This window comes from Dermacentor variabilis, chromosome 8 (assembly GCF_050947875.1).
Source record: "Dermacentor variabilis isolate Ectoservices chromosome 8, ASM5094787v1, whole genome shotgun sequence".
Lineage (NCBI taxonomy): Eukaryota > Metazoa > Arthropoda > Arachnida > Ixodida > Ixodidae > Dermacentor > Dermacentor variabilis.
In genome coordinates, this window is record NC_134575.1 from 105,906,023 (window position 1) to 105,931,366 (window position 25,344).

General features: G+C 45.4%; 1 protein-coding gene across 1 annotated transcript in view; it reads left to right on the forward strand.

The window, feature by feature from the left end:
• Positions 1-25,344, forward strand: part of LOC142591213 (uncharacterized) — a 162,762-nt gene that overhangs the window by 114,954 nt on the left and 22,464 nt on the right. The window contains exon 5 of the mRNA XM_075703574.1: positions 8,096-8,121. Coding sequence (XP_075559689.1) covers positions 8,096-8,121 — 26 coding nt within the window. The remainder of the gene's footprint in view (positions 1-8,095; positions 8,122-25,344) is intronic.

Sequence of the window (25,344 nt, forward strand, 5' to 3'; positions counted from 1 at the left end):
ACTGAGAAGTACCGGGCTCGCCGCGTTGAAGAAAGCAAATGCGGACAAAACAGATGAGGTTTATTGTTGTGTGGCAGGATACAAACCAAATGGTGTAAACTTTTCTTAGCGTGTATGTGGCCCTCTTCAATGGTCCTCTTTGACGCCAACTTGGCTCACTTGGTATGTGCCAGCAAGTCTTTCTCGCTCTTCGATGAACGTTTTTGACGCGCACTTGGTTTACTAGGCGTGTGCAAGTGGGAATGTGCCGCTTTGAAAGAACAAAAATATGCCTTAAATTTCTCCAGTGCTGCGCAGAATCAAACCCACGTCACAAGGATTGATTAAGGACTGCAACACAACGCCAGAAATTTAGAGGGTATGTTTCGCTTTTCAATGTGCGTATTTCACGCCAACGCTTTAGTGAACAAATGCCATGGATATAGTGGTATGTGCCGCTCTTCAATGACTCTCGCCAACTTGTCATTGTGTATGCGCCATTGAATGTGCAGCCAACGAAAGAGCAATTCTCTGTGTTCGGAGGTGTTGGCGTGCAACGCTTTTCGTCTCGCAGGCCTCGCGCGAACTTCTTGGTAGCGCCACTAGATGGTGTAGAAAGTCCACAAAGAAACTTGACAGAGGATCCCGGTTACCACACAACGCGTTTAAAAGCATTTGTACGCAACTGCAGCCCATGCATTTCGGAGGATACGCGCAGTGTTCGCAGCAGCAGCGCTAGATGGCATCTACAGTTCTTAAGGAAGTGCGAAAGAGGACTCCCACGGTACTACAGGCCTCATGCATAACTCGTTTCGAAGGTGTCATTATGTTGTGTCGCTATATTGGCTAAATGCTAAACGCACTGTACCCGCCGTGGTTCCTTCGTGGCTTTAGTGTTGCGCTGCTAAGCACGACGCTGTGCAATCACATTGTAGGCATGGCAGCTGCACTTCGATGGCGGCGAAATGCATAACGTCCCTTTTCCGTGAGTTGCGTGCAGGTTAATGATCTCTAAGTGGTCCGATTTATTTCACGATCTAATCGTGGTTTTAGGGCATATAACGTTTGTATTTAATTATTTATTTGTATTACTGTCGACAGACATTGTAAGGCGAGTTCTGCCGACTTTTTTGAAGTCCCATTTGTTTAACATCTGTTGTGATCATTTTGAGGCTTCCGTTGCTTCGGCTATTTGCGACATACTTCTGCATCGTAGCACTTTGCTAAGGCACTGGCTTGTCAAGGTTGCCCATGAGCATGGCGGCATGACGACGACTCTATTACGCCGGCGATGAAATAGCAGATAAGGATGACATCAATTGCGCGAGAAAGGTGGCATGACGGCAGAGAGAAGACAATTGCTAAAATATGACAGTTATATAAAGGCGATAGAGCGATGACGCCCACATGAGGGCTATTGGATGATGACAATGGAGTGACAACGACGGTATGACGACATCCGATTGACAAAGATGAAGTGACGACGATAACACGAGTATGACGGCATGACGGCGACGGTATGACAATGAATGCATGACAGGAACTGTCTACAACTTAATGACGAAGATGGCATGACAATTAATGGCGGCATGATAACGATTGAATGACGACAGCATAATGCCAGTAAAATAACGATGGAATAACGCCGATGGATGGACGAAGGCAGTATAACGAGGTTGCATGACGACACTAAGATGACGTTACTAAAGCGATGATGATGGAAAAAAGACAGTATGACGATGACGGCATGACGACAATGGTACGACGACGACTGTGTGATGACGGCAGCATAACGACAATCGGATGTCGAAGCTACATTGACATCGATGGGTCGACCGGCAAGGCATCTCGACAATTGTATAACGAATGCATGAGGATGACTGTATCGCCACTACACAAAGGCCACGATGGCATACCACGGTATGCGTACAATGGATAAGGATATGTGCAGGATGGCTATGGCGCGCCGATGCATATCACGACGCCTGTATGAAAGCGATGACGTTACGGCGACAGCATGCCTAGAGTTGGATGATGAGTCTGGAGTAACGACGTTGGAACAACCACGAGAGTATCACGATGGCGAAGTGACAACAAATGCACGACAGTGGGTTCGCCTCCGAGGATTTAGAGCGAACGCACCACGTATCAATTATATGGACTGAAATAGTTAAAAGTCATCGAGCTTAGTCTGAAATAAAAAATGCGCGCACACAAAAGCGGATTCAGGCCTCTCTCTCATCACGGACCCAGCCTATCCTACCAGGTGTGGCACTTTCACGTGTAGGAACACTACCCCGGACTTATCCTTCACGTATGACTTACCCAGTGCAGACTGGATCAACTGTGGCGCGGATCTAGGGAGCGACCATTATATAGGTACTACACATAATGGTAGAAACGACGGGGTGGATGTAAAGCATTTCGCTTACATATGCTGGGATCAATTTAGAAAAATCATAAAAGAGAGAGCATGACAGTAGATTGGCGCATTTGATAGAAGCCAAGCAATCGATTTTAGAAAGATGGAGATCACAACGCCTAAACAGAAGACTTAGGAAACCAATTGCTCAGTTGCATCGGGATATCGAAGAGGACGCACGATATTTGCAGAAACAAAAATGGATGAGGTGTGTAAATGTGTAGATGTTAGAGTAAGACGTGGAGCCAATTGGAGTCTGCTCAGGCATGTGCTCAATGAAAAAGGCACTAAATCAAATAGACGTACGGCAGTGGCGAGGTTAGCACTAACCACGAAGGCAGGCGAATCTATTAAGCAAGTAGAATCCATTAGAGTCTTAGGGTTATTCCTGGAGGCAAACGGGGCAAACTGAAGAACAATACAACACATCACAAGCAAGACTGAGGAAGTAATAACATTGCTAAGGAGAATCACTAACAGACACAGAGGGACAGAGGGTTGGGAGAGGAGAGCGCCATGAGACTGGTCCACGCTTTCGCCTTGTGTCGCTTGTCATATGTAGCTGGGATGCTCAGTTGGACAAAGACAAGCTGAACAGATTTGAATTGTTTTCGTTATTTAAGGGCTAAATGAATAATTCTGAACCCTCCTTTCCTGACTGTTTAGATGTTATATTTATAAAACACCTTGCCGATTTCTCTGCTGCCGGGAAAAACCAAACACAGTAGCAATTTCATGTTTGCAGAGAATGGACACCGGGTTGGCGGTAGCATATAATGAATGTGTGAAGTATGCGTCAATTAGGGCTTTCAAAGAAAATTATATATGCACGCGTTTTGCAGCTTTACAAGCGTACTTTTCAAACCGCGCACGATGTTTACACAGTGTCCTGAATAAAATTCACATGAAACAATGTCCAGATTTCTGCAAATAGTTAGTATTTCTTGCGTGAGGCGGGAGGAGAAGTTTAATAGCACCAGTTATCGAAACACCCCATGTCTACGCCTAAGAAATACCTTAGAGTAGGTTATATAAAGGTTATTAAACAGGGATAAGGTGCCTCAGAAAGGCTGGCCAACGTTTCGATTGGAGGACCTATTTTCGACAAAGACGGGCCTCCTCATCCTCGCATGTCAGTGCACTGACGTCAAGTGCGGTTGTTGTCGGTGGCTGCTGGTTGTAAAGGGAGGGACTTCAAACAGAATGAGAGCTGTCGCCTGAAGTCTGAGAGCGTGATACCGAAGGCGAGGGGATAAGAGCGGGAGAGTGTGAAGGCGGGGAGAAAAAGAAAGAAAAGGAGAGAAAAAAAAGAGGGGGGGGGGAAACCAAGAGAAAAGAAAAAAAGAAGAATGAAGAAGAAAAGAAAAGGAGGGGCACGTGAGGGTGTTGGGGAAGCGAGAGGTTAGGGAGCATTCAGGGGTGTCGTTGGCGGCATGTTTTTCGTGGCTTTACAAGAGCCGGTCAAGCGGTCAGTGCGCGAGTAACAAAAACGACGCAAAAATACATCAGTTGAAAGAGTGACATTAGCAGCGTAGCAGCACTGCGTCAAGTAATTTTGAGGGAGCTAAGATGGCGACAAGGAGTTTTGGGTGAAATGCATCGGGTAACTGGAAGGCAGCGGCATCGTCATTCAGGGGATGTTAGCCCCTTCGATAAAACAAACGCTGTCGCAACACAATGCACAACACCCTACTGAAGTCTACTTGTCTCTCCTTGAATTAGTTCTAACACATAACTACTTCGAATTTAGAAGAGTTACTACCTACAGATACATGGTACAAGCATGGGTATGCCTTCTGCGCCAACCTACGCGAACATATTTATGGGGATTCTTGAAACAGATTTTCTTTGATGCTGCACTGACAAGCCCCACACACACCTACGATACATGGACGACATATTCATAATATGGGGACATGGTCAAGACAGTCTAGATAAATATGTAGCCTTTCTAAACTCTTTATCCAACAATTAAATTCACATCAGAATCTCCAACTGAACACATAAACTTTCTGGACACAACAATATACCTAGACAATGGTGCGCTATAGACAACGCTGTATAGGAGACATTTCTACAAACAACTGTACCTAGAATATACGCGCTACCATCCCAGACATGGCAAACAAGGCATCTTTAAAGGCAAGCCACAGGAATTACATCGTATTAGCGTTGAAAACCAAGACTACACAGATAGACTCAATCACCTTAACGAAACCCTATCAAACAGGAACCACATCAAAACCCTATCAAACATTGACCTTCAAAAAGCCTACACCGCTGCCACCAAACTTCATCGAGCCGAGGTGCTCAAGCCCCGCCGAAGATCACAAGAACAACAACGCCTCTTCTCAGTACTAAATTCTCAAACGCACTCCCAAACGTGAACAACATCATCAGTAAATACTACTCAATTCTCACCAAAAGCTTAAGATCTTTCCCGACGCGCCCAGAGTAGCCTACAGACGCAACACTAAGTTTAAAGATATTCTTGTGCATGCCAATCTAGGGACAAAGACGAAGTTGGGAACTGGTCCCTGCGGCTGCCCCAGGTACTCTACATGCAAACATATTCAATCTACTACTACAGTATAAAGTACAGCGTGGAATTACTCACAGAAGGTAACTTCGTGTTTCACCTGCCCATCAAGTAACGTGGTCTATTGTCTAGAATGTATCGCTTGTACCAAACAATACATAGGTGAGACTGGACAACAAATTCATTCTAGACTCAACAAAACGTATGCAAAACACAATTTACCTAAAGCAGTAGCCAGCCACTTTAATGAACATGGTCATCTATTCGACAAAGCAAGGCTCTATATACCACAAACAAATTTCCGTTCACCTCGCGAAAGGAAATATACCGGATCATACCTTATACACAAGTTTAATTGCCTACACCCGAGGGGAATTATTTTGCCACGCGGCAACTTAGAATCTTTAAAAGCGGTAACTGAAATATGAAATTCTCATATCATCAACCAATTAAGGCACAAAACACCTTACGCCACCAGTTAACCTTAATTCTCTTAACCTCAGCTATTCCTCCATTACGATTTTTTTCTGCCTAATAATTAATTTAATATATTATTTCATATCTTTACATTTAGGTCAACTGCACGACCGCCTTTTCCCAAGTAACTCTGCCCCCGCCCGCTTCTGCGCACGTCACCCTTATATTTGTTATTCCGGTTTCGCCCCCCTTTTTATGTCTCTTTTTTATTAAATATTTTTTGAAACACCCTCACCAACACATTCCAAAGTCCCAGAATGCGTCCAGGTTCGTTATCATGACGTTGGGGATGCCATCGTTATTTTGCGTGGTGTTCTTGTGGCAGACATCACAGCGTGTCTGACTTCTGTGGAAATGGGTTCATCTAGAGCGGGATTTGCTTCGCCCATGTATGCCAAGCTGCTGTCGACGTCCGTTGTATCCCCAATGCAGCGCTGCTTGATGTTCTCTAGCGTTTCCCTGTCTGTGCCTTGGAATCGGTTCGCGATCCGTTGGGTCGTTTTAAAATTTTCGGACTTGGTCATGGTTGGGTCTATAAGTGCCCTTAACAAGGCCCATGTCATTTTCCAGTCTAGGGTTCCCTGTAGGTTGTTGCATTTTTCGTCCCAGTTGCGCTCTAAGAGTTCTGTCGCATACTCTTCGGCTTGTCCGGTAACCTCGACGATCTTTAGTCTGAGTTTTTTGTTGTGCTTCTGCCACTTCCATCTTCTTATTAGCTCCCGTCGGGCGTCGCAAAGGTGTAAAAGCTGCTTATTCAGCTCGGTTGTGTTGGTGGTGAGGGCGACTTCTCGGAGTAGCCTTTTGCACTCTGCCTTGATTCCTGCAACCCAGCTCGTAATGTCTGTGATCTCAGTGTCTTCCGACTCCGCCCTAGCTTTTTCTATAGGTTACCCACTCGGTGAGCCTAGCCTGGACGTCCTGAAGTGGAGGCTTTAGCGTCGTGGCGGACACTAGCACCCGCAGCAGCAGTGGTAAATTCGAAGGAAGAGGCAAAGAAAACTTCGCTGTAAAGCATAAAAGGCATGCGCTGTCGGTGTTTTGTTTGGTGACATTTGTTTATGAGCTGTCATCTCAAAATTCCGAGGAATCACTTTATAAAGAACTTAAGATAAGGTATGCGCCGCGTGGAGGACCTGCGTGATTGTGGTGCAGAATGATTACTCGACAAGCGATACCTGCGGCGTTGACACAGTATCTTCTGCAACACGGGGACGTTAACGCTATCGCGTTAGTACGTGACAGGAGTGTGGCACAAAGAAAAGACGACCAGATAAGCTAGTGTCAAGATTTACGGAGCGTCGCCCTTACACAATGCCCTCTGGACGCCTAACCAGGCGTTACCCCTCTCAAATACCGTGCAGGAGCTTCCGCGCTTGTCGTCTTGCTCCCCCACAGCAGCAACGACTACAGAGGGAGGAGGTGGGAAGAAGGTTAGCGAGGGAATACAGAGGGAGCGAGAGGAGGCAGTTTTGTGAGCTACAACCGTAGGACCCCAGAATGGCGCCGAAACGTGCACTTAGTGCCGAGGAGACGAAGGCTCGCATAAAGCGTCGAGCGTAGAAAGAACAACAAACCCAAGCGGAGCACGCAAGGTAACATTTCATATCTCGTCATGACGGTCGTACGCCGTCAATATATCGCGGCGAAATGATGTCAATGAACACAAACAGCAAACAAAGCTTCGCTTACATCGATTCCCACAGTGCGTGCGATCTGCATATTTTTTTGCGTGTGAATCACTGAAGCGTTTCTTTAGCTCAACGGCGAAATGCTCCGACGTCGTGCATAATTCATGATTTTTAAACCACATCCGGGCAGTGTCAGTGAGTGCGGATACAACGTTCGCTAGTTGGTCGGTTTGGGCTTGCTTATTCGTTGGTAATGCCTAAGCCAGTCGTCCACATCTTCCCCTCCTTTCCTGGAGAAAACTCGAGGTTCTCGGTAGTAGCGCCACGTACCAGCAGGTATGGATCCCCGAGCTGCACGCATGGGATCCTGAACGTCTGTTTCGTTTGGCATGTCAGCATGCAAAAGTGGTAGTCCGGCGAGGCGACGATTCCGGCGAAGAATAAATGGTTCCGGGTCCGTCGTTACTTCAATTATCGCGCACCTCCACGAAAACTGTTACGTCACGAAAGTTTCTTTAAAAGAAATCAAGGCGAGTTTCAGACGGGGAAAAACGTCCTTCTCCTCTTCCTCGTGTTCACCCCCACACGTCGTCAACTGATGATCCACATTTACCGTAATCATATGACACAGCGTGTGACATTCCCACAAGCAGTATTCTGTGTTATCAATTCGTTAGCCAGTACTCCAAGCTGCGAAGTCTCTTGCTATTCTCAGGGAGCGTTCTGTTGACTCTCGCAGACATGAGTCTTGAAGTACCCACGTGACGGTCATTAAGTTGTTGCTGTTTTCCGCAGGAATGCGTTGCCAATACTTATGTTGGCTCTTGTAGTTGTCACATCATCAATAATCCTTTCCTGTCTTAACGAATTTTCCGTCACCGTAACAGCCAAGCATTCAGCGATATGCACAATAAGAAAATGGTGCAGAAACTGAAACCATCGCTCACCTACTACAAATTCGTAATTTTTTTATCAATTGGCTCCGTGTGGTAGAGATATAGTGCCTTGTCTGAAAGCTACTTAAATGTCTTTTTTTTTACAATTTTTCAGGATAGCGGAGAGACATGGACGAATAAGTAAGTAGAACGAATTTGTTGAAAACGCATGAAGTGATGTGACAATTAAGTGACTTCATCACTCTAGTAACTGAGTCACTTGTTTTGTTTCACAGATTGCACGTAACAGCGGATATGTGTATCGATACAAGTTAGGGAAGGGTACGCGAAAATTTAAAAAAATACATAGATGCACCTACTCAAAGAGCATTTAAAGTGTCATATTCTGTTCTTCAAGTAACCGACTTTAGCTTTTCTTTTTTGTTTAGTGCTCGTTCTACCAGCTTTAATGCATCGCAAAGTGTTAACTAGTCGTCACTGTGCTTAGCCAGAAAAGCATGTGCTCTCAGTGGGACACATCATTTTATTTTTCTCAAATTTCTGCACAATTTTCTAACGGAGGCATGTATATTTCGTCTTTATGAAGGTATACAGGTATACTGCCCGCAAGTACATGACCAGAGCAATAGGTGAAGCTACAACGAAAAATATATTATAATTCATTGTCTCTTCACATTGTTGTCTGAAGCGCATTGGCAAAGCCCGCACTCTAAAGATACGGGCACCCTGCCCTGAAACTCGCCGCAGTGACAACAGCGCCAAAGCACAAAGCCTCGTCAGCAATGCAAATAACATGGGAGGGACATGATCCACATGAGCTGGGACACCTCCGACGGGTAATCATGACCCAAGAGTTTCCGAAATCTCAAAATGTCAAAGTGTGCATGCGCTACGTGGGACTGTGCATACCGGCTTTTGAAATAAGAAACGCGAGAACTCGCCAACCTGAACTCGGCAACGCTTGGTGCGCAAACCACCAGCGAGAAAATGTGGGTCGGTCCCTTGTTTGGATTGCAACTACACTTTTTTTTCACAAAAGTAGCTCCAAGTATTGGTTACACTTTTGTGTCTTCGGGTTGTTCCGTGGCTCCTACACATATATGGACACGTTGCACTGTGTCACTATTATGAGGTCGTGGTTTATGCAAAAAATATTTTAATGTAAACAGTTCCGCTGTTGTCCGGTATCGCAATTTATTGCTGCGCTCTGTGCTACGGCTTCGGCAAATTGGTTGCCTTTGTCGTACGACCAGGGAATTGCCACCAATAGGTTGAACGCAGCGCTTTTGATGGTCCTAGACATCGACCAAAGGCCGTCGTTTTTCTTTTCTCCCGAGCATTACCGAAATAATGACGCAAGCCTTGCATCACTGAGTTGGAGAAACGCCACGCTCTTTAAAAGAATAAATCGAAACATAGTTTACTTTTAAACGACAACATGCTGAGTGCCTTCTGCCATCATTTTGAATAGGTAAACAATTTTGAATTTCGTAAAGAAGGAATCACAGCATAATAAAAAATGAAATCAGGAGGTTTCGGCTTCAAATACCGCACAGATGTTTACGAGAAACACAGCAGTGTAGGGCTCCGGATTATAGCAAACCATGTATGATTCACTATCGTGCGCTCAAATGCGGTATCTAGGAATTTTAGCACTTCGCCTTCTTCACAACGCGGCCGTCGTGGCTGGGAAAATGACTGGCGTTCTTCAGCTGAGCATCTAGCCATATCCCCTGAGCAGCAACAACAGGGAAGCTATTCTGTGAGAGTCCACGTAGTGGACATGTCCGTTAGATCTGCTGTTGAAGTTCTGATTGGCTAGGCAGGGCTGCGCGTCCGCAGCAACCAGGCGCCACAGCCAATCCGCTTTTCAGCAGCAGACGCAATAGACATGTCCACCAGGTGGACTTTTACAGAATACCTTCTGAGGTGCCACAGCAAAGAGCACATTTCACATTACATAGCGCTCCAGACGGCAGGATTTGTTACTTTTGCAAGATTTGCACAGCAAGCGTCGCGGACAACAACAGTGAATGCTTACAGCCGTGAGCAAAAGTACACGGACCACATGGTGGCTAAAAAACATAATTTCTTTGCAATTAACGCGCATAAACAGAAGCTGATGAGCGCACTAGAAAATCTCTAATGCCAAGTTTCGAATACGGTTTTTCTTTTAAGTTGCACTCACAGAGCAGAAAATTTGCTTTATCGCGCAATCCCTCTTCCGTATACTTTTGCTCATGGATGTACCTGAATCTGTTCTGCATGTTTCACATGTGCCCTGGGGATTCATCACTGGAGGCAAATCATGTGTACATCCTGGTGATTCATAACGCAATTGTGCTTGCTTCTTTCTTTTTGCGCACACCTCTGTTATGGCGTTTCATTTTGCAGTAAAAGCTGCTGGAAGTCAGCGCCGTTGTTTTTCTCCTTCTGAGTCATTGCCTTCTGAGTTATGCTTGTTTTGCCACACTATGCAGAAAAGGATGCACCCCCTATAAAGCCCTGCAGACTGTTTGGGAACAACCATACAACAAGCACACGCTGCGCACCCGTGCAGGGCTGCACCTCCTGTGTAACCCAGCTACTGAAGCTAGCGCTATGGTTTAATTCTTAGAGCCGCCCAAACACATCTCACATGCTATGAAATTGCTAGGGGGACCGTCGGCCCCCACTTCCTCCTTCTTCTCGACATGCCGCCTGAACTAATTTGTGGTGGCTCACTACAGCCGGTCATTAGGCGTATTTGTCTTGTTTTCTTTTCTTATTTATTGTCTTTGTCCAATGACACTGAGGCAGCGACGGTGACGGTGTGAGGGCGCAAACTAATCTACTCTTCTACTACATTTGCGGAGAGAGAAGCCACTATCAGGGCGGGAGACCTCATTTTGGACTCGATTAAGTTGGGTTGCAGAGGGACGCCACACAGGTGTGTCATATCCCCAACCCTCTTTAACCCTGCCATGATAGGTCTGTCGCTAAGACTCTCCGAACTTGACAGCATTAATCACACAATGTATTCAGCAGACGTCATCATATTGTGCACCCGAAGCAGTGACGGACGGGTGGAGGTTGCGTTGCAGGAAGCCATCGAGATCACAGAAGAATATGTGAAGCCGACCGGTCTTCTGTATTCACCGCGGAAATCAGAACTTCTCCTTTAAAGACCCAGACAAAGCGAGCCCAAACCGACAGGTTGGAAGCCATTACAGCACGTTGACATCACTCTACGGTCAAGTGAGGGCGTTGTCATCTCAGAGTGGACTCCCTCCGGGCCCTGAGTACGACGATTGAATCGAGCGGCTCCAATAAACTGCCGGTGTCTAAATTGTAAAAAAAAAACGAATAATGTCATGAGACTCATGCGGAGAGTTGCTAACCGGCAGCACGGTCTTGGAGAGGACAATTTCGTGAGACTGGTGCACGCCTTAGTGATGTGTCATTTTACTTACGTGGAGGCCATGCCCAAATGGCAAAGGTCAGAGAGGGACAAGCTCAACACGTTGATCAGGAAGACTATCACGAGGGCCTTCGGGCTCCCCACAGACAAGCTCGAAGAAGCTGATGCGTCTCGGCAGGCAGAACACGCTGGAAGAGATCGCGGAAGTGCAAGAGAGGGCCCAATACGCTAGGCTGTTCACCACCCATTCGGATAGGAGCATCCTGCGGGAGTTAGGGGTTCCTCCGGCGGAAATCGAGTCTCGCTTTTGCGGTCTCTCTCGGAAACAGCCGAAACCCACCGTCGTTAGTGTCTCATTAGTGTCCCAGATCATGTCTCTGTTGTTTATGCTAGTTTTTCTAACATTGCACAAGCAAATTATGGTTTCGTAAAGATTCATCAGCAGTTCTTATTGAGTATATTTGCCTGTTTTGTTATACATACACCATTTAAGAACCGCTTGCTTTTTATATACGCTGTACTTAATTTCTCTATGCACATACTATCGCCACCGTCTTCTATTGGACAGTAATACGGTGGTATTGCCGGTGGTATTGACACCAATACGGTGATACCACCGTATTGCAACGAGCAGACTGCGCCTTAATGCTTCGCATTAAGATGCAGTCTGCGCGTAGCAAAGAGACCACCCACATTGTTTTTGATGAATTTAAATTTGATTTCTCCAAAGTCATGCTTAAAGAAATTTGGTACTCTGATGACTCTGACGATATTATTATTGCAGATTATAATTCAGTTTATTTAAATTGGAAAATAAGGACAGGAGGTGACGTATGTATCTATGATAAACATGAGATGAGATACGAATGTTCATGAGTGGTCGCAATGTACGGATGATGTTGAAATTGTACCTCCTGAAGTAGAAAACTGTGTTTGCTGCAGTATACAGACCACCACATGGCATCATTAACAATTTTACAAAGTTTTACGGAGAAGCTGTGTGCCTGACGGACTTGTATGAATGAGCCGTATGCGTGGTCTCGTAGGGCGGTATCAGGGTTGGCTGACCTCCGTAAAGTCAACAAAAAACATGGCGGCACTGCGTGGTCTCTTAGGGCGGTTATCTGGGCTGGCTAATACCAGTAAAGTGAACAAAAAAGATACTGAATCATAGTGTGCCGAAGAAGAAAGAAAGGACACGTGATTTCGCCACGCGCTGCACCTGCGCAGTAGTGGAGTGAACCTGCGCTGGCCGGTGTTGCCGCTAGCTGCGTCTGCTGTCGTTTTCCCTTAAATACCACGGCGCGGCCGTTGTGGCGAGAAAACGTGAGGATGTGCGCCGCGGTAGAAGCCGCGGTGTCTAAGAACCAGATTGCGCATTGCAGAGGTAGATCACTGCAACAGTTGCAACTCCAACAAAATTGGGAAAATGATAGACCACGTATTGTGCGCACGGCCGAAGCACAAGCCGAGTACGAGGAGAGGCGTCGGCAGCAGAGACGCTACTACAAACAACGACAACGTGCCCGTGCAAAAGCGGAGATCGCAGCCAGTGACTTTGTCTCCTAGGAACGCCAGCCAGAGCAGATACGAGAGTCATATCGTCGGCGTCGAGCGCAAGCTACTAAAGAAGATTGCTCACTGCAGGCCGCTCGTAAGTGTAAAGCTAGGTCATTCGAGTCGGCGTCCAAGGGGCAGGAACATGAGTGGCCACCTCCTCTGAGTTTCACCGGAGCGAATTTCAAACTCAAGACAATGTTCTGGAGGTAGAGTTTTGTCATAGTTGTTTAGTCTGAGATCGAAAGCTTTGCTTACTAATCCGCCACCATATGAATGGTTCTGCCCGACATTTTTCGGCTGGCATGTTTTCCTTTGGTAATGACCGCGGATATAGACTTGTGTTGGGAAGTGACTTGAATATCTATATTTTAGCAAGCATTGGTAAGCAAAAGAATATTTCCACACTTTTTGATTCCCAATTTTTATTTAACATCACTGTCACTCCTACTCGTATTGCGGACTCTAGTGCAACATCAATAGATGATAAACTTTCCCCTCGATTCCGCACTTTCTAGCACCATTTGTACCGCTATGGATGATAATCTACGTATATATTTTATTGTATCCGAATCCCGCTACATAACTAGACATGATTCTTGTGGTATATATTGTAGGGCTCTAAATTTAACTCTCTATCGCGCTTTCGTGATGAAATTGAGCATACGCAATGAGATGACTCAGCTCCTTTCTCCTGTATAGATTTAGCTTAAAAATATTTTATCCGCATTATCAGTTCACTTTGTAATACACATTTCCCACTTAAGGTACTTAAAGAACACAAAGCATGCCCGGAAACCTTGGATCACTGCAGAGATCCTATAGATGATGAATGAAAAGGATAGGCTACTCATGCGTTCCTCGTTAACCGAAATCCCGATTTTTGAGATCTTTAACAAACGTACAAATTTCGACATTAAGGTAAAACAGCAAGCAAAACGAAATTAATAATTCACCATGCTCGAGGGGGTCACAGATATCAAACAAATGTGGAATAAATTACATTCGAGCATATCTCCCGGTAGAGTAATAACCTGTTTAGAAGAACTTGTGCTTGACAATCAAGTTATAAAAAGCCAGGAGCTAACCGACGAATTCAATATATACATTACATGTGTAATTGAGAGCTCACATCAAAATGGGGCCTTTGATTACATACGCATGCCACTCATACAATGAATATTTCTGTGCCCAACTTATGATAGCGACCTACTAAGAGTATTTAAATATATTAAGATGAGTAAGGGCGAGGATATTAATGGTCTAAAAGATGAAGCCGAATAAGTATGGTATTGATCTACTTAGCTCATGTGTGACACATACTTAACGCTTTCCTTAACAACTGGTATTTTCCCATAGAATGAGGAAGAATGCTATTGTGACGATAATATACAAAAGTATATATAAATATACACACGGTAATTATTGACCCATTTCAATGCTTTCTGTACTCTCCAAAGGACCTAAAAATTATCCCTCTTAAACCATCAAAATAATTTGACAAACATTCCCTCCTAACAAAGTCGTAGAATGGTTTTAGATCAGGTTTTGCAACAGAATGTGCTCTACTGTTTAAAAAATAATTAATCCTTCAATATAGTCAAGCAGAAAAAATCACACTCGGCCTATTTTTAGATATGTCCAAGGCCTTTGACAAAATTATCCACGGACAATTAATAGGAAAGTTGCAATTTTATGGAGTTCGTGGCTTTACCCTCAATCTAATTCAAGATGACTTAGCAAACAGACATCAATGTATATCGATAAGCAGAACTCTGTCTTCTGTGCAACTTGTGAAATACGGAGTTTACCAAGATAGCATGTTAGGGCTGGTTTTGTTTATTACATTTAATAATGATATTGTAGATGTTGACCCTTAAGCCCAGTGCATAGTCTATGCTAATGATAGAAATCTTTTTTTTCCCAGAACAAATATACATCATCTTGTGAATCTAGCTAACTTAGCATTAGAAGAACCTGCACCTGCACACTTTGAATTTCTTTGCATATTAACTGTTCCAAAACTAGTGATTGCATCTTTGAATGGGCCAAGCCATTTCAAAAAGATGAGAAGCACGACTTCGCGGTTATTGTTGGCTTATTTGTCCAGCAGTTACGGTTGGTAGACCGACCTTGTCACGGGCGGCGTTCCTGTGGTTGGTGTGCATGCGCTAGCCCTACCATTGCTGCAGCGTTGTTCGTCTCACCTTGTAACTATATCTTTGAATATATATATATATATATATATATATATATATATATATATATATATATATATATATATATATATATATATATATGTATATATATCGGTCAAGTGGCTCTCTTTATTTCCAAGCTCCAGCCGCCGAGTGAGGACACCGACCAGAAAAAAAAATGATCATTAGTAGGTCAATATTAGGAAGTTGAAGTTCTTTAAGTGCTCAAAATTGGATGCCTTATATATTGTGGTACATTTAGATTCACTGTGTTTAAGTCAAAGAATGAGCCTGACATTAAACATTTGGAATTACTTTCTAAATGAAATAATAAATGCGCACTGTACAGTTTTCTGCGTGGTAAGAAAATGATTGCGCAGCCGATAAATGCAAAACCCACAGTTTTTTCTCACAAAGAAATAAAAGATTATAAAAGATTCATTAGAGGTAATCGCTAGAGGGTTATATCGACGCCTTTTTTTCCAACTTACATTAGCTCCATTCATATCACCAGCTGAGGACGAGTTCATTAATATCTCCAAGTGCGAATTATTGAATGTTTTATTAAGCTTTCCTTCAACAGCTCCAGACCCCTATGGAATTATTTCGTCCACGTTAATAATTTTATACAATGAATCACAAAATTGTTTATTAGACAGTATCAATTATTCCGTCAGAAGGGCGTCACCTCCATCGCAGTGGAAAATTTCCAAGGCCGTACTCTTGCTTAAAAATCTGGGTGACGGTTATTTGTTAGACAATATTAGGCCTATCGCGTTAACTTCAAATTTTGTAAAATTGATTGAAAGAGATATAAATATTCGCATGATAAGTTTTCCTAATGATCAATCAATCTTCAGTCCCAAACAAGTTGGTTTCAGATTAGAGTGTTCAATATAGCCGGCTGATATTGACCTTGAAAGTGGTATTCAGTTGGCACGGCGCCAATAGCAGTATGCGGCATTAGTCACTCTGGACACCTTTAAAGCATGTGGTAGTGTAGACCATATAATGTTGCTCAATCTTCTTCGGAACATTAACTTTCCAAATTACCTTCAAACATGGATTGTGAAATTTTTAAGGAATAGAGGATTTTATTGCTTTCAAAGCGGCATATCTTCGGCTAAATACGCGCAGACAAGTGTTCCACAAGTGGCAGTACTTTCTCCAGTCTTACTTAATATCCTAGCTAGCTCCACCCCATGGCATAATGATGTACAGACGTGTATGCTGATGACAGCGCTTTTCTCGTCAGCAAACGGCATCCAAAGTCTTTATTACGTATTACAGACGTGCTTGTCTGTTATAGAAAGATAGCTTGATGCTATGCATCTCTGTCTCAACGTTAACAAATATTTGGTGCTCGCATTTCCATTAAAGGACCCCATATATATTTCTCGGTATCACCTCGATAGCATTCCACAAGTAGAGACTGTCGAGTATCTTGACGTCATATATGATGGTTCTCTGTCTTGAAAGGCGCACATTGACTATATTGCAGCAAAGGGGGTTCTTACGATTGCATTGTTACGCAGGCTGAACAACAGTCGATCACGAATACAAAGAAGAACGCTGTTATCAATATACAGCATGTAGATTGGTCCGATATTAAAATTTTGGTTTATATTGTACTCAGGAGCACCTGCATATAAACGTCCTTCCCTTGTTCTTCCAGAGAGGTGGGCATTGCGGCAATGTTTAGAGGTGCCTAAATTTGTAGCTAATGAAGTTCTATATCTGGAAGCTAGGATCCCCTCTCTCTTAACGTGGTTTCGATTATTAGCTGTAAAATCATTTTTAAGGGTGTATGAATCCCCTATAAGGCGTTCACAAATGGTCTTTATCTCCCAGCTGGATTTGTTTTTGGCTTGCACTGGTCGCGATTCGTTACACCACCCATTATTTTTATACAGGCTCTCCTAGATCAGCTAAATGGCGAAATTCGGGAGGTGACTCCTGTTTGTTGCAACACCAATTCCATTAAAGAGTGCGATGATATTTTTTCTAAAAGAGCAAACACATTATCTTACCACAGGCTAAGCTCTATCTTAAAAGGTTATTTTATCCACACACCGGTCAAGACAGTTTTTGCGAATGACGCTTCCCGAAATGAAGAAAAGTGTGGAATCGGAATATTTTGTCCTATTCTCGATTGATGATTTTCTCTTTCCCTCCTTGATTTCGTACCAATTGTTCTAGCAGAATTTTTCGCTGCAATTTTGTCCCTTCATAAACTATATACCTCAACACGTTCCACAGTTGCCATGATGTATTCTCTGTGTCTGTCCTCCTCCTTGACTGCTTCTGATAGCTTCCACGTTTTGGGAGCTTTCAAATTATTAGCGCCCCCTCACTTAGCTTTGATTAGATTGGCTTGGGTACCAGGACATAATGGCCTATTTCTAAACGAAATTGAAGATTTGTTGCCGAAAGCGTCCCTGAAAGGCCCAGTCATTGAAATCCTACTGGCATCAGCTTTCATCATAGGGGCGGGATTTCGGAGGCAAATGAGGCTGCGTGAATTTTACCGCCCTTCTTTAACAGACTCGACAGATTTTCAGCACATGTCCCATTATTAGGATAGTAAACTCTGCCATACACGATCACTTGAAGTTGCATTCACTAGACTATGGTGCCGAATTCCTTTATGAAATTTTTACCTTCGCAGAGCTAGTCTGGTCCTCTCACCAAACTGCTCCTCCTGCAGGGAACATGAAACAATATATCGTTTTCTCATTGATTGTCAAAGTTATTCTGTACTGCAAAAAAAGAATATTAGAAACGCGTTTCAACTTCTTAGATTACACTTATTAAACGTTGGCTGTGTCTGGGGGCCTCGGCCCATGGGCACAGCGAAAGGAAGGTTGGCGATGCCATCCACGATTTTATTGCAGGGTCAGGAAGTTTTTGTCTATAAAATCAGAACCTAAGGTGTTGTCATATTTCTTCAAATCCATTGCACTAGCTGTATTTTTGTTTTAATTTATTCCTACATTCTAATAAAATCATAAGCTACAATCTGGCTATTCCTTCCCAGACATCTATTCACCATTTTTGTTTACAGTTGTTGTATAATGCCTTTTTCTTTTATTTATATGGAACTACTCGGTTCTTGGCCAACCCCCACAGTTGGTATGTGCCGCCAACGGCTAGGCTCTACGACTTTATATATATATATATATATATATATATATATATATATATATATATATATATATATATATATATATATATATATATATGTATACATGTTGTAAAGGCGTTGATTAGTCACAAGCATTAATAACCGACCGTTGGAGCAGGGCACGGACTCTCAGCACAAGCGTAGTTTTCCGGTTTCCCGGAACAGCACTGGAGAGGTTGACCCACTATTAACTACTGGACAGGATAGCCTACTATAGTGCTCCCCTTCATCGTTACAATTACCCCGGGAATGAAAAGGAAGCCGTCCGGCGACCTAACAGCTCCTCACTAGGAGTAGATGATAGTACGGCTTGAGGCGTCCGACGTCAGCAATTTCTACGATTCTACGATGACGCGTGTGCGAACACGGTCCAATGAGTTCGATCACGTAGTTTACGGGGGATGCGCGCTCGACGATGAGGTACGGCCCTTCATAGTTGCGCAGTATTTTTGAAGAGAGCCCAGGTGCAGCGGAAGCAACGGAAAACCACACAAGCACTCCGGGAAAGAAGGTGGGCGCAGAGGTCGTGTCACCGTTCAGACACGACGGTGGTAATATCGAGCGAAGAAACGGTAAAGTGGGATAGTTAGCAGCAGGTATTGTCTTCAGGCAAGGGAGAGCGCGAGAGGGCGTCAGCGTCAGAATACTGGAGTCCGTTGCGGTACAGCACACAGATATTTTATTCCTGCGTGCGAAACACCTATCGGGCAAGACGGCCTGCGGAATCTTTCAAGGACGACAGCCAACATATTCAATGGCGGTCCGTGACTACATCAAATAGACGGCCATACAAAGAAGTCCTGAACATGCTGAGAGCCCAGATCATGGCCTAGCATTCTTCTCATGTCACAGTGTAATTGGTTTCAGCTTTCGTAAGCGTACTACTAGCATGAACTACGAAAAATTCAGAAAAGCACTTTTTGCGTTGGGCAAGAACAGCGCCGAGGCCAACACCGCTGGCATCTGTGTGCACCTCGATAGGGGCTGTCGGGTCGTAATGACGCAAAATTGGCGGAAACTTTAGCAAACGACGGAGCTCTGTGAAGTCTTCGTCGCACTTGGACAACGACGAAATGAGGGACCCGTTGCTTCTAAGTAGCTTCATCAGGGGCTATGTGATGGTGGCGATATTGCGAATGAAGCTACTGAAGTAGGAACACAGACTGTTTAAACTGCGCAATTCTTTGACGGACGTTGACTTAGGGAATTCGACGACCGCGCGAAGTTTGGCTCGATCGGGGAGAATCCCATCCTGCTTGAGGTTTATGCGTAGTCCAGCGTTTGCTAAGCACGTTAAAACAGACTGCAGCAGTTGAAGGTGCGTGGTGAAATTAGGAGAAAAAGAAACGTCGTCAACATAGAACAAGCACATGTACCACTTCAAGCCGCGCAGAACTGTGTCTATCATGCACTCAAATGTTGCGGGCGCATTAAAAGTCTGAAAGTCATTACGTTAGATTCATATAAGCCGTCGGGTGTGTCAAAAGCTGTCTTCGGCCGATCGGCATCTGCCATGGGCACTTGCCAATATCCTGAGTGCAAATATTGGCCTCGAGCTCCACCTCTGGAAGAACTGGCGCCACTGTCGGCGTGACGTGGCATGAGGGATTATGTAGACAGAGCGGCCGCGTCGACTGCTTAGGAGGCGCCAAAGCAAGCTGAAAACGAAAGTTTAAAGTGCCAGCTGCGCTGCAGTTCTGATTAAGTGGTTAGGCTTTACAGCCTTGGGTGTCTGCTTGACAACATTTGCAAGTACTATAATAGGTAGTGGCTGCCTTTGGAGGTGTGCAGCATGGTAGCCTACTGCTCAGTGCCGCAGTGCCCGACGTACGCAACCGAGCCCGGTGTCAGCCTTATTCACACGTAGCCGCAGGACAAGGAGCTGCGTGAAGCATGGCTCGCGAAACTTAGAACCGGCAGACTGCCATCGGCTGCAACTCGGGTATGGAGCAAGCACAGATTTCTACTACGGCGCCGGGACTCCGATGTTCGGTGAGTAGCAGAAAACGCGTACTAAGCCGCTCGCCCGCGCCCGCTGCACGGTTAAGGCCTTGACGGTTTTGTCTATGAACTTGTTTATGCTAGAAACTGGCAAGTTCACTGGAACGAAAAGGGAACGGTAATAGGCACATTTAAAAAAAGGCATAAGAGATGGTCATGTTTCTGTTATGAATTAAAGCACTGGATTACGAACAAGCAGAGGGAAATCGCACGCTGAGAAGACCGATAAACATACACTGCGACGCAACTTGAGAAATAATGTTGACATGTCCAAGAACTTGGAAGACTAAATAGATGGAATCGTCGCGACGGCACATCACAGTCGCCGTAGGCGTCGAAGTCGCTATAACGAAATTATTTTTCAACACTTCCGATGGCGTCCACGCAACAATGGTTGCTAGTGTACTGTCAAATGTTCATATGCTGCAGCCTAAAGCTCACGGCAAGGTGCGAAAACGCGCTCCCAGCGAAAGCAAAGCATTGTGTGCGGACAAACATGCAGACGCGCTGTACGCCGCTGCGGACCCGTGCAATCGCTGAAGTGAGGCTTCTTTCTGTTATGCTCCATTTGGTTCTGCAGACAACCCACTATAAGAACATGTTTAATATGGTTTACTCTCAGCGTTTGCCTACCTTTTATGCAAGAAGCCTGTTCGGGAGACTCCATCGCGGCGAGCTCGCGCAGTGGCGTTTACTGTGCGTATTCGTTAAAGAGATAGCCGCTGTAAACGATTCTGTGCTTTCAGTTTGCTCAAGATTATTATATCGACAGTCAAAAGCTTCCCTCGTTTTGAGAGTACTTACATAAATGTCCAGGGGGGCTGCCGCGTGGTGTTTTCATTGAGCGCCGTAAGCAAAACCTATGAGGAGCGCGCCACGTGATCACTCATATGCTACGCGAGGGAGGCGCTTCCGACAGATGGCGACTCCGTAACTCCTCGCCGCCAATAGAGACGAAAAGAATTCTGTGCCCTCTAGACTGTCAGTCGCGTTGTCTATGCGGGGGAGAGGGCAGAGGTCCTTGGAGTGATTTTGGTGATGCAGTGGTAGCCCACACAAAACCGCACAGAACCACTTTTCCTCGTAACTACGATGTCAGGGAATGCCCGTGGACTGTTGGAAGGTCGTATCAGCTCACGGCGAAGAATGTCGTGGACTTATTTGTTGATTACAGGACGTTCGGCAGGAGATAGACGACGTGGACGTTGCCGCAATGGCGGTGACGGTTGGCCACCGCCATTAGAAGAACTCTGTAGAAGTAGAAGAACCGAACACATCACTGGGCGATAGGTCACACGTTAGAAACAGCACTGAGCGCACTGGAACTAGCACATTAATTGTCATTGGGCACGTCCATACCTTGAACGTTTTCGATCGCTTCTACATTGCCAAGACATTCCCCTCGGAGCAGCAACACAGGGTATGGAAACTGTTTGCAAACGAAAATGGTGCTGTAGCTTTGTGTGATGTCCACTGTCGCAAAAAGGAGTAGCAGGCCTTGCCGCGTGAGAAACCATTAAGATAGACATGGTATTACAGCAGCGTCTGAGATTCCCAGCAGGACATGGGCATGACCATTGAGGCGTTTGGAGGAATGTGGGTGTCAGCTTGGAGAAGGAGTTCTCTCGAACTCAAAGAATCCTCAGTGTGCGGCAATCCTAACAGCGGCAAGAGTTCTACGTCGGCTCGTGCACAATTAATAACTGTACTGCGGCGCGAGAGAAAATCCCGCAGTGACGCACTGACGTCAGCATAGCTTAATGGTACAGCCCACAGAATATGTTGACTCTGGTCTGGCAAGATCTCAGCGATTTCCTGCTCGATCGCGCGACGGAGCGGAGGCATAAATTTCGATGCAGTGTGTTGGAGATGCGGCGGCTGAGCGTAGGACATCAAAGAGAGATCGAGCGCTTCTTCCACCTGAACAAACGCTTTCATTTCAGCAAGCAACGCTGACTGATCGCAGATGGTTGCCAAACTAGCAATGAGGTTGCCGTGCAGAATGGCGATGTGTCAGCGAGCGCTGCCTGCGTAACTCCTCGTTGCTTTGGGATAGCGTGATGATAACTTTCACGCGTGGAAGATTCTTGGCAAGTATCACGTTGAAAGCATCGTCCTCTGTCACTTTTAAGAGATTTCTCATTTTGTCGGACTCCGACATCTTCGGATTGATTTGCTTACACGTGTCTAGTACATCTTCAATACAGCTATTAAAAGATTCACCCGGCTGCTGTTCACCTTGTCGCATACGCAATTCCGCTCGCAGATTGCGCACAGCAGGGCGACCAAGCACATCCACTAAAGAGGTCTTGAACAAGGACCACCTCTCATGGTTGTTTTACCAGAGAGTGGTGACACCCGCGAGACGGAAGAGCACGTTGCTCAGTTTGGCGGGATCGTCGCATTTGTGATGGGCGTTTACCCTTTCATATGTAGTCAGCCAGCCCTCGACGTTGGTGTCGTCCGCGCCGCTGAAAATGTCAGGGTACCTGTGGCGAGGTACGCCAGAGCACAGGACCGACTGATGAGGTGCTTACTAGGATGCAGTAAGAGGCGTTTGCAGGGATGCGTCTTCAGGTTTGGTTGAGTGTAGGGCAGGAGATCGAAGTTCCATAGTTGACGTTGTCATCCGAAGCAACATACACCATCCGTAAGGGCGTTTACTAGACACCAGCGTTTGGGGCCGGCCGTTAGAGCAGGGCACGGACTCCCAGCATGAGTGGCGTTTTCCGCAAACAGCACTGCAGAACTTGACCCACTAGAAAGTACTGGAACGGATAGCCCCTTATAGTGGTCCTCTTCTTCGGTACAGTATATATATATATATATATATATATATATATATATATATATATATATATATATATAGAGAGAGAGAGAGAGAGAGAGAGAGAGAGAGAACTTGAGCGGTGCCACAAGATAAAGAGAAGTACTTAATTTCAACAGGTTCGATCGGTGGGCCGATCTTCATCAGGGTTTACAAAAAAATGGCAGTTCGGCCCTAAGAGTGAAGACAACATACCGGGTGCCCGGTCGTTCTCAGATACATCAAATCGAAAGGCACAGTTGTGACAGTGATTGACTTTCTCTCCGCGCTTTGGCAGATTTACAGCTGCCTTATTGGCAACTATGCAGGGCAAGAGGAAGGCGGAGTCCCATGTATGTAGATCAAGGAGGTGAGTGAAAAAAAAGGAAAAAAAGAAGAAGAAAAGAAAAACCACACAGGAGGAGGGAGACATAAGTCCGAGAGTGGAAGGGGGCAGGAAGTAGCGGCCGGTATGTTCCCGTTGACGCGAGGCAAGAAGGGAGAAAACGGTCGCTACGCAGCACCAGTGCGCGTGCTGCCATTCTAGCGGGAGAGAGGGCAAGTTGAATCGGGCGGCGGGGGGCACAATAGAGAAGGGGCCCAGAAGGGAGGCAGAAGAGCGGCAACTTGTGTAAATAAACACAGTGTCACAGTACACATATACAAGGCATGACCCGTTCCGGCAACTCTGTGGTCCAGCTACGATGCGAAAAAAATATATATTTCCAAAAATATTATATGCGTGGGATTCGCAAAGCAAGTGCGCCCCTGGGCTTAGATTTAGGGAGACGAGTTAGAGAGCGTCCTTGTGGTCCAGTTTTTGAACGTTTAACCGACAGCTGACATCACGTCTGCTCGTGCGGATTCCAAGAAGGGGCAATAGGTCACGCAGAATGACTACTTGAGTGACAGGTGGAGGAAACTGGATTTATTGGTTTTCCGCTCGCCCCCTTGAGGTGCATGAGGAGGGAGGAGCAAGCAGTGGCCAGCGTCTCAATTTTAGAGTGCAGAACATGTATTCGCGCTGCCCATGCACTCTCACATCATATCCTGGAGGCACGTCAGCTGTCCCGGACTTTCACTAATTCCTTTAATGTACGTTCCAAATTTATGGATGAAAAAAGGGTCTCTCTGCTCGCGTGCGCGGTGGTGTTGAAAACGAGACTGCAAGAGCACAACGCTCACGCGTTCAAAGGAGTGATCTGGCAATCGAACGTGCCTGGAGAAGGGTAAATTCGGGAGACCTTTCACATGCGCGTGGTGATTGTTGAACCGCAGGCGAAAAGAGATTTCTGTTTGTGCGATATATTCCTGCTTACACACCTCGCATCGAATTTTGTGCACGATGTTACTGCAATCACAGTCAATATTTTCGTTAATTTTATATACGAAGGGCGAGTTCGATGCCTCAGCCGTGTCTGTTGTTGTCATGTGACGGCATACCTTGCAACGAGGTTTCCCACACCGTCGACAGCCCTTGCGCCTGTTTGACTTCTGTGTCCTTGTCCTGACTAACAAATCCCTTAAGTTTTCCTTTTCTTCTATACACAACCCGAGGCGGCCGCTTGAAGATAGTAGCGAGTCGGATGCTCTGTTTCATGATGCTGAAATGGCGGTTGAGAATGGCACTGACCCGCGGAGCACCGTAGTGTATGTGAGGACCAAATTTAGATCTGATTGTGTATTGGTATTGCTAACCCTTTCTCCCATTATATGGGCTCCATATAAGCTGCGAGCGCGTTCAATGGCATCGTCTACTGTTTTTTGATGATATTTTTGGCGTATAAGAGCTGATTTCACTTCCTCCGCTTGTCGCTCAAATTGTGCAGATTCGGAACAGGCTCTTCTGCATCTGTGGGCCTGGAAGTAGGGGATGCTTATTTTGTAGTGATGGGGGTGGCTACTATAGAAATGCAGATATTACTGACGATCTGGCGGCTTTTTGTATAGGGACGTGGAAACGCGATCGCCACTCAGTGACAGAGTGACGTCGAGGAAGTGAATACTATCTTGGGAGAAGTTGTGCGTAAAGCAGATTGACAGCTGCAGAGAATTGAAATTGGAAATGAAGCCGAAGAGACTTCGCAATCTGCCGACACAAAGAAAATGTCATCCAGGAATCGCTCATAAAATATTGGTTTTATGGCCGAGTTTGCGAGGAAGGGTATTTATAACGATGCCATAAGGATATTTGCATAATTTGGCGCCATCTTCGTTCCCATGGCGGTTCCGCTGATTTGCAGATAATGCTTGTCCT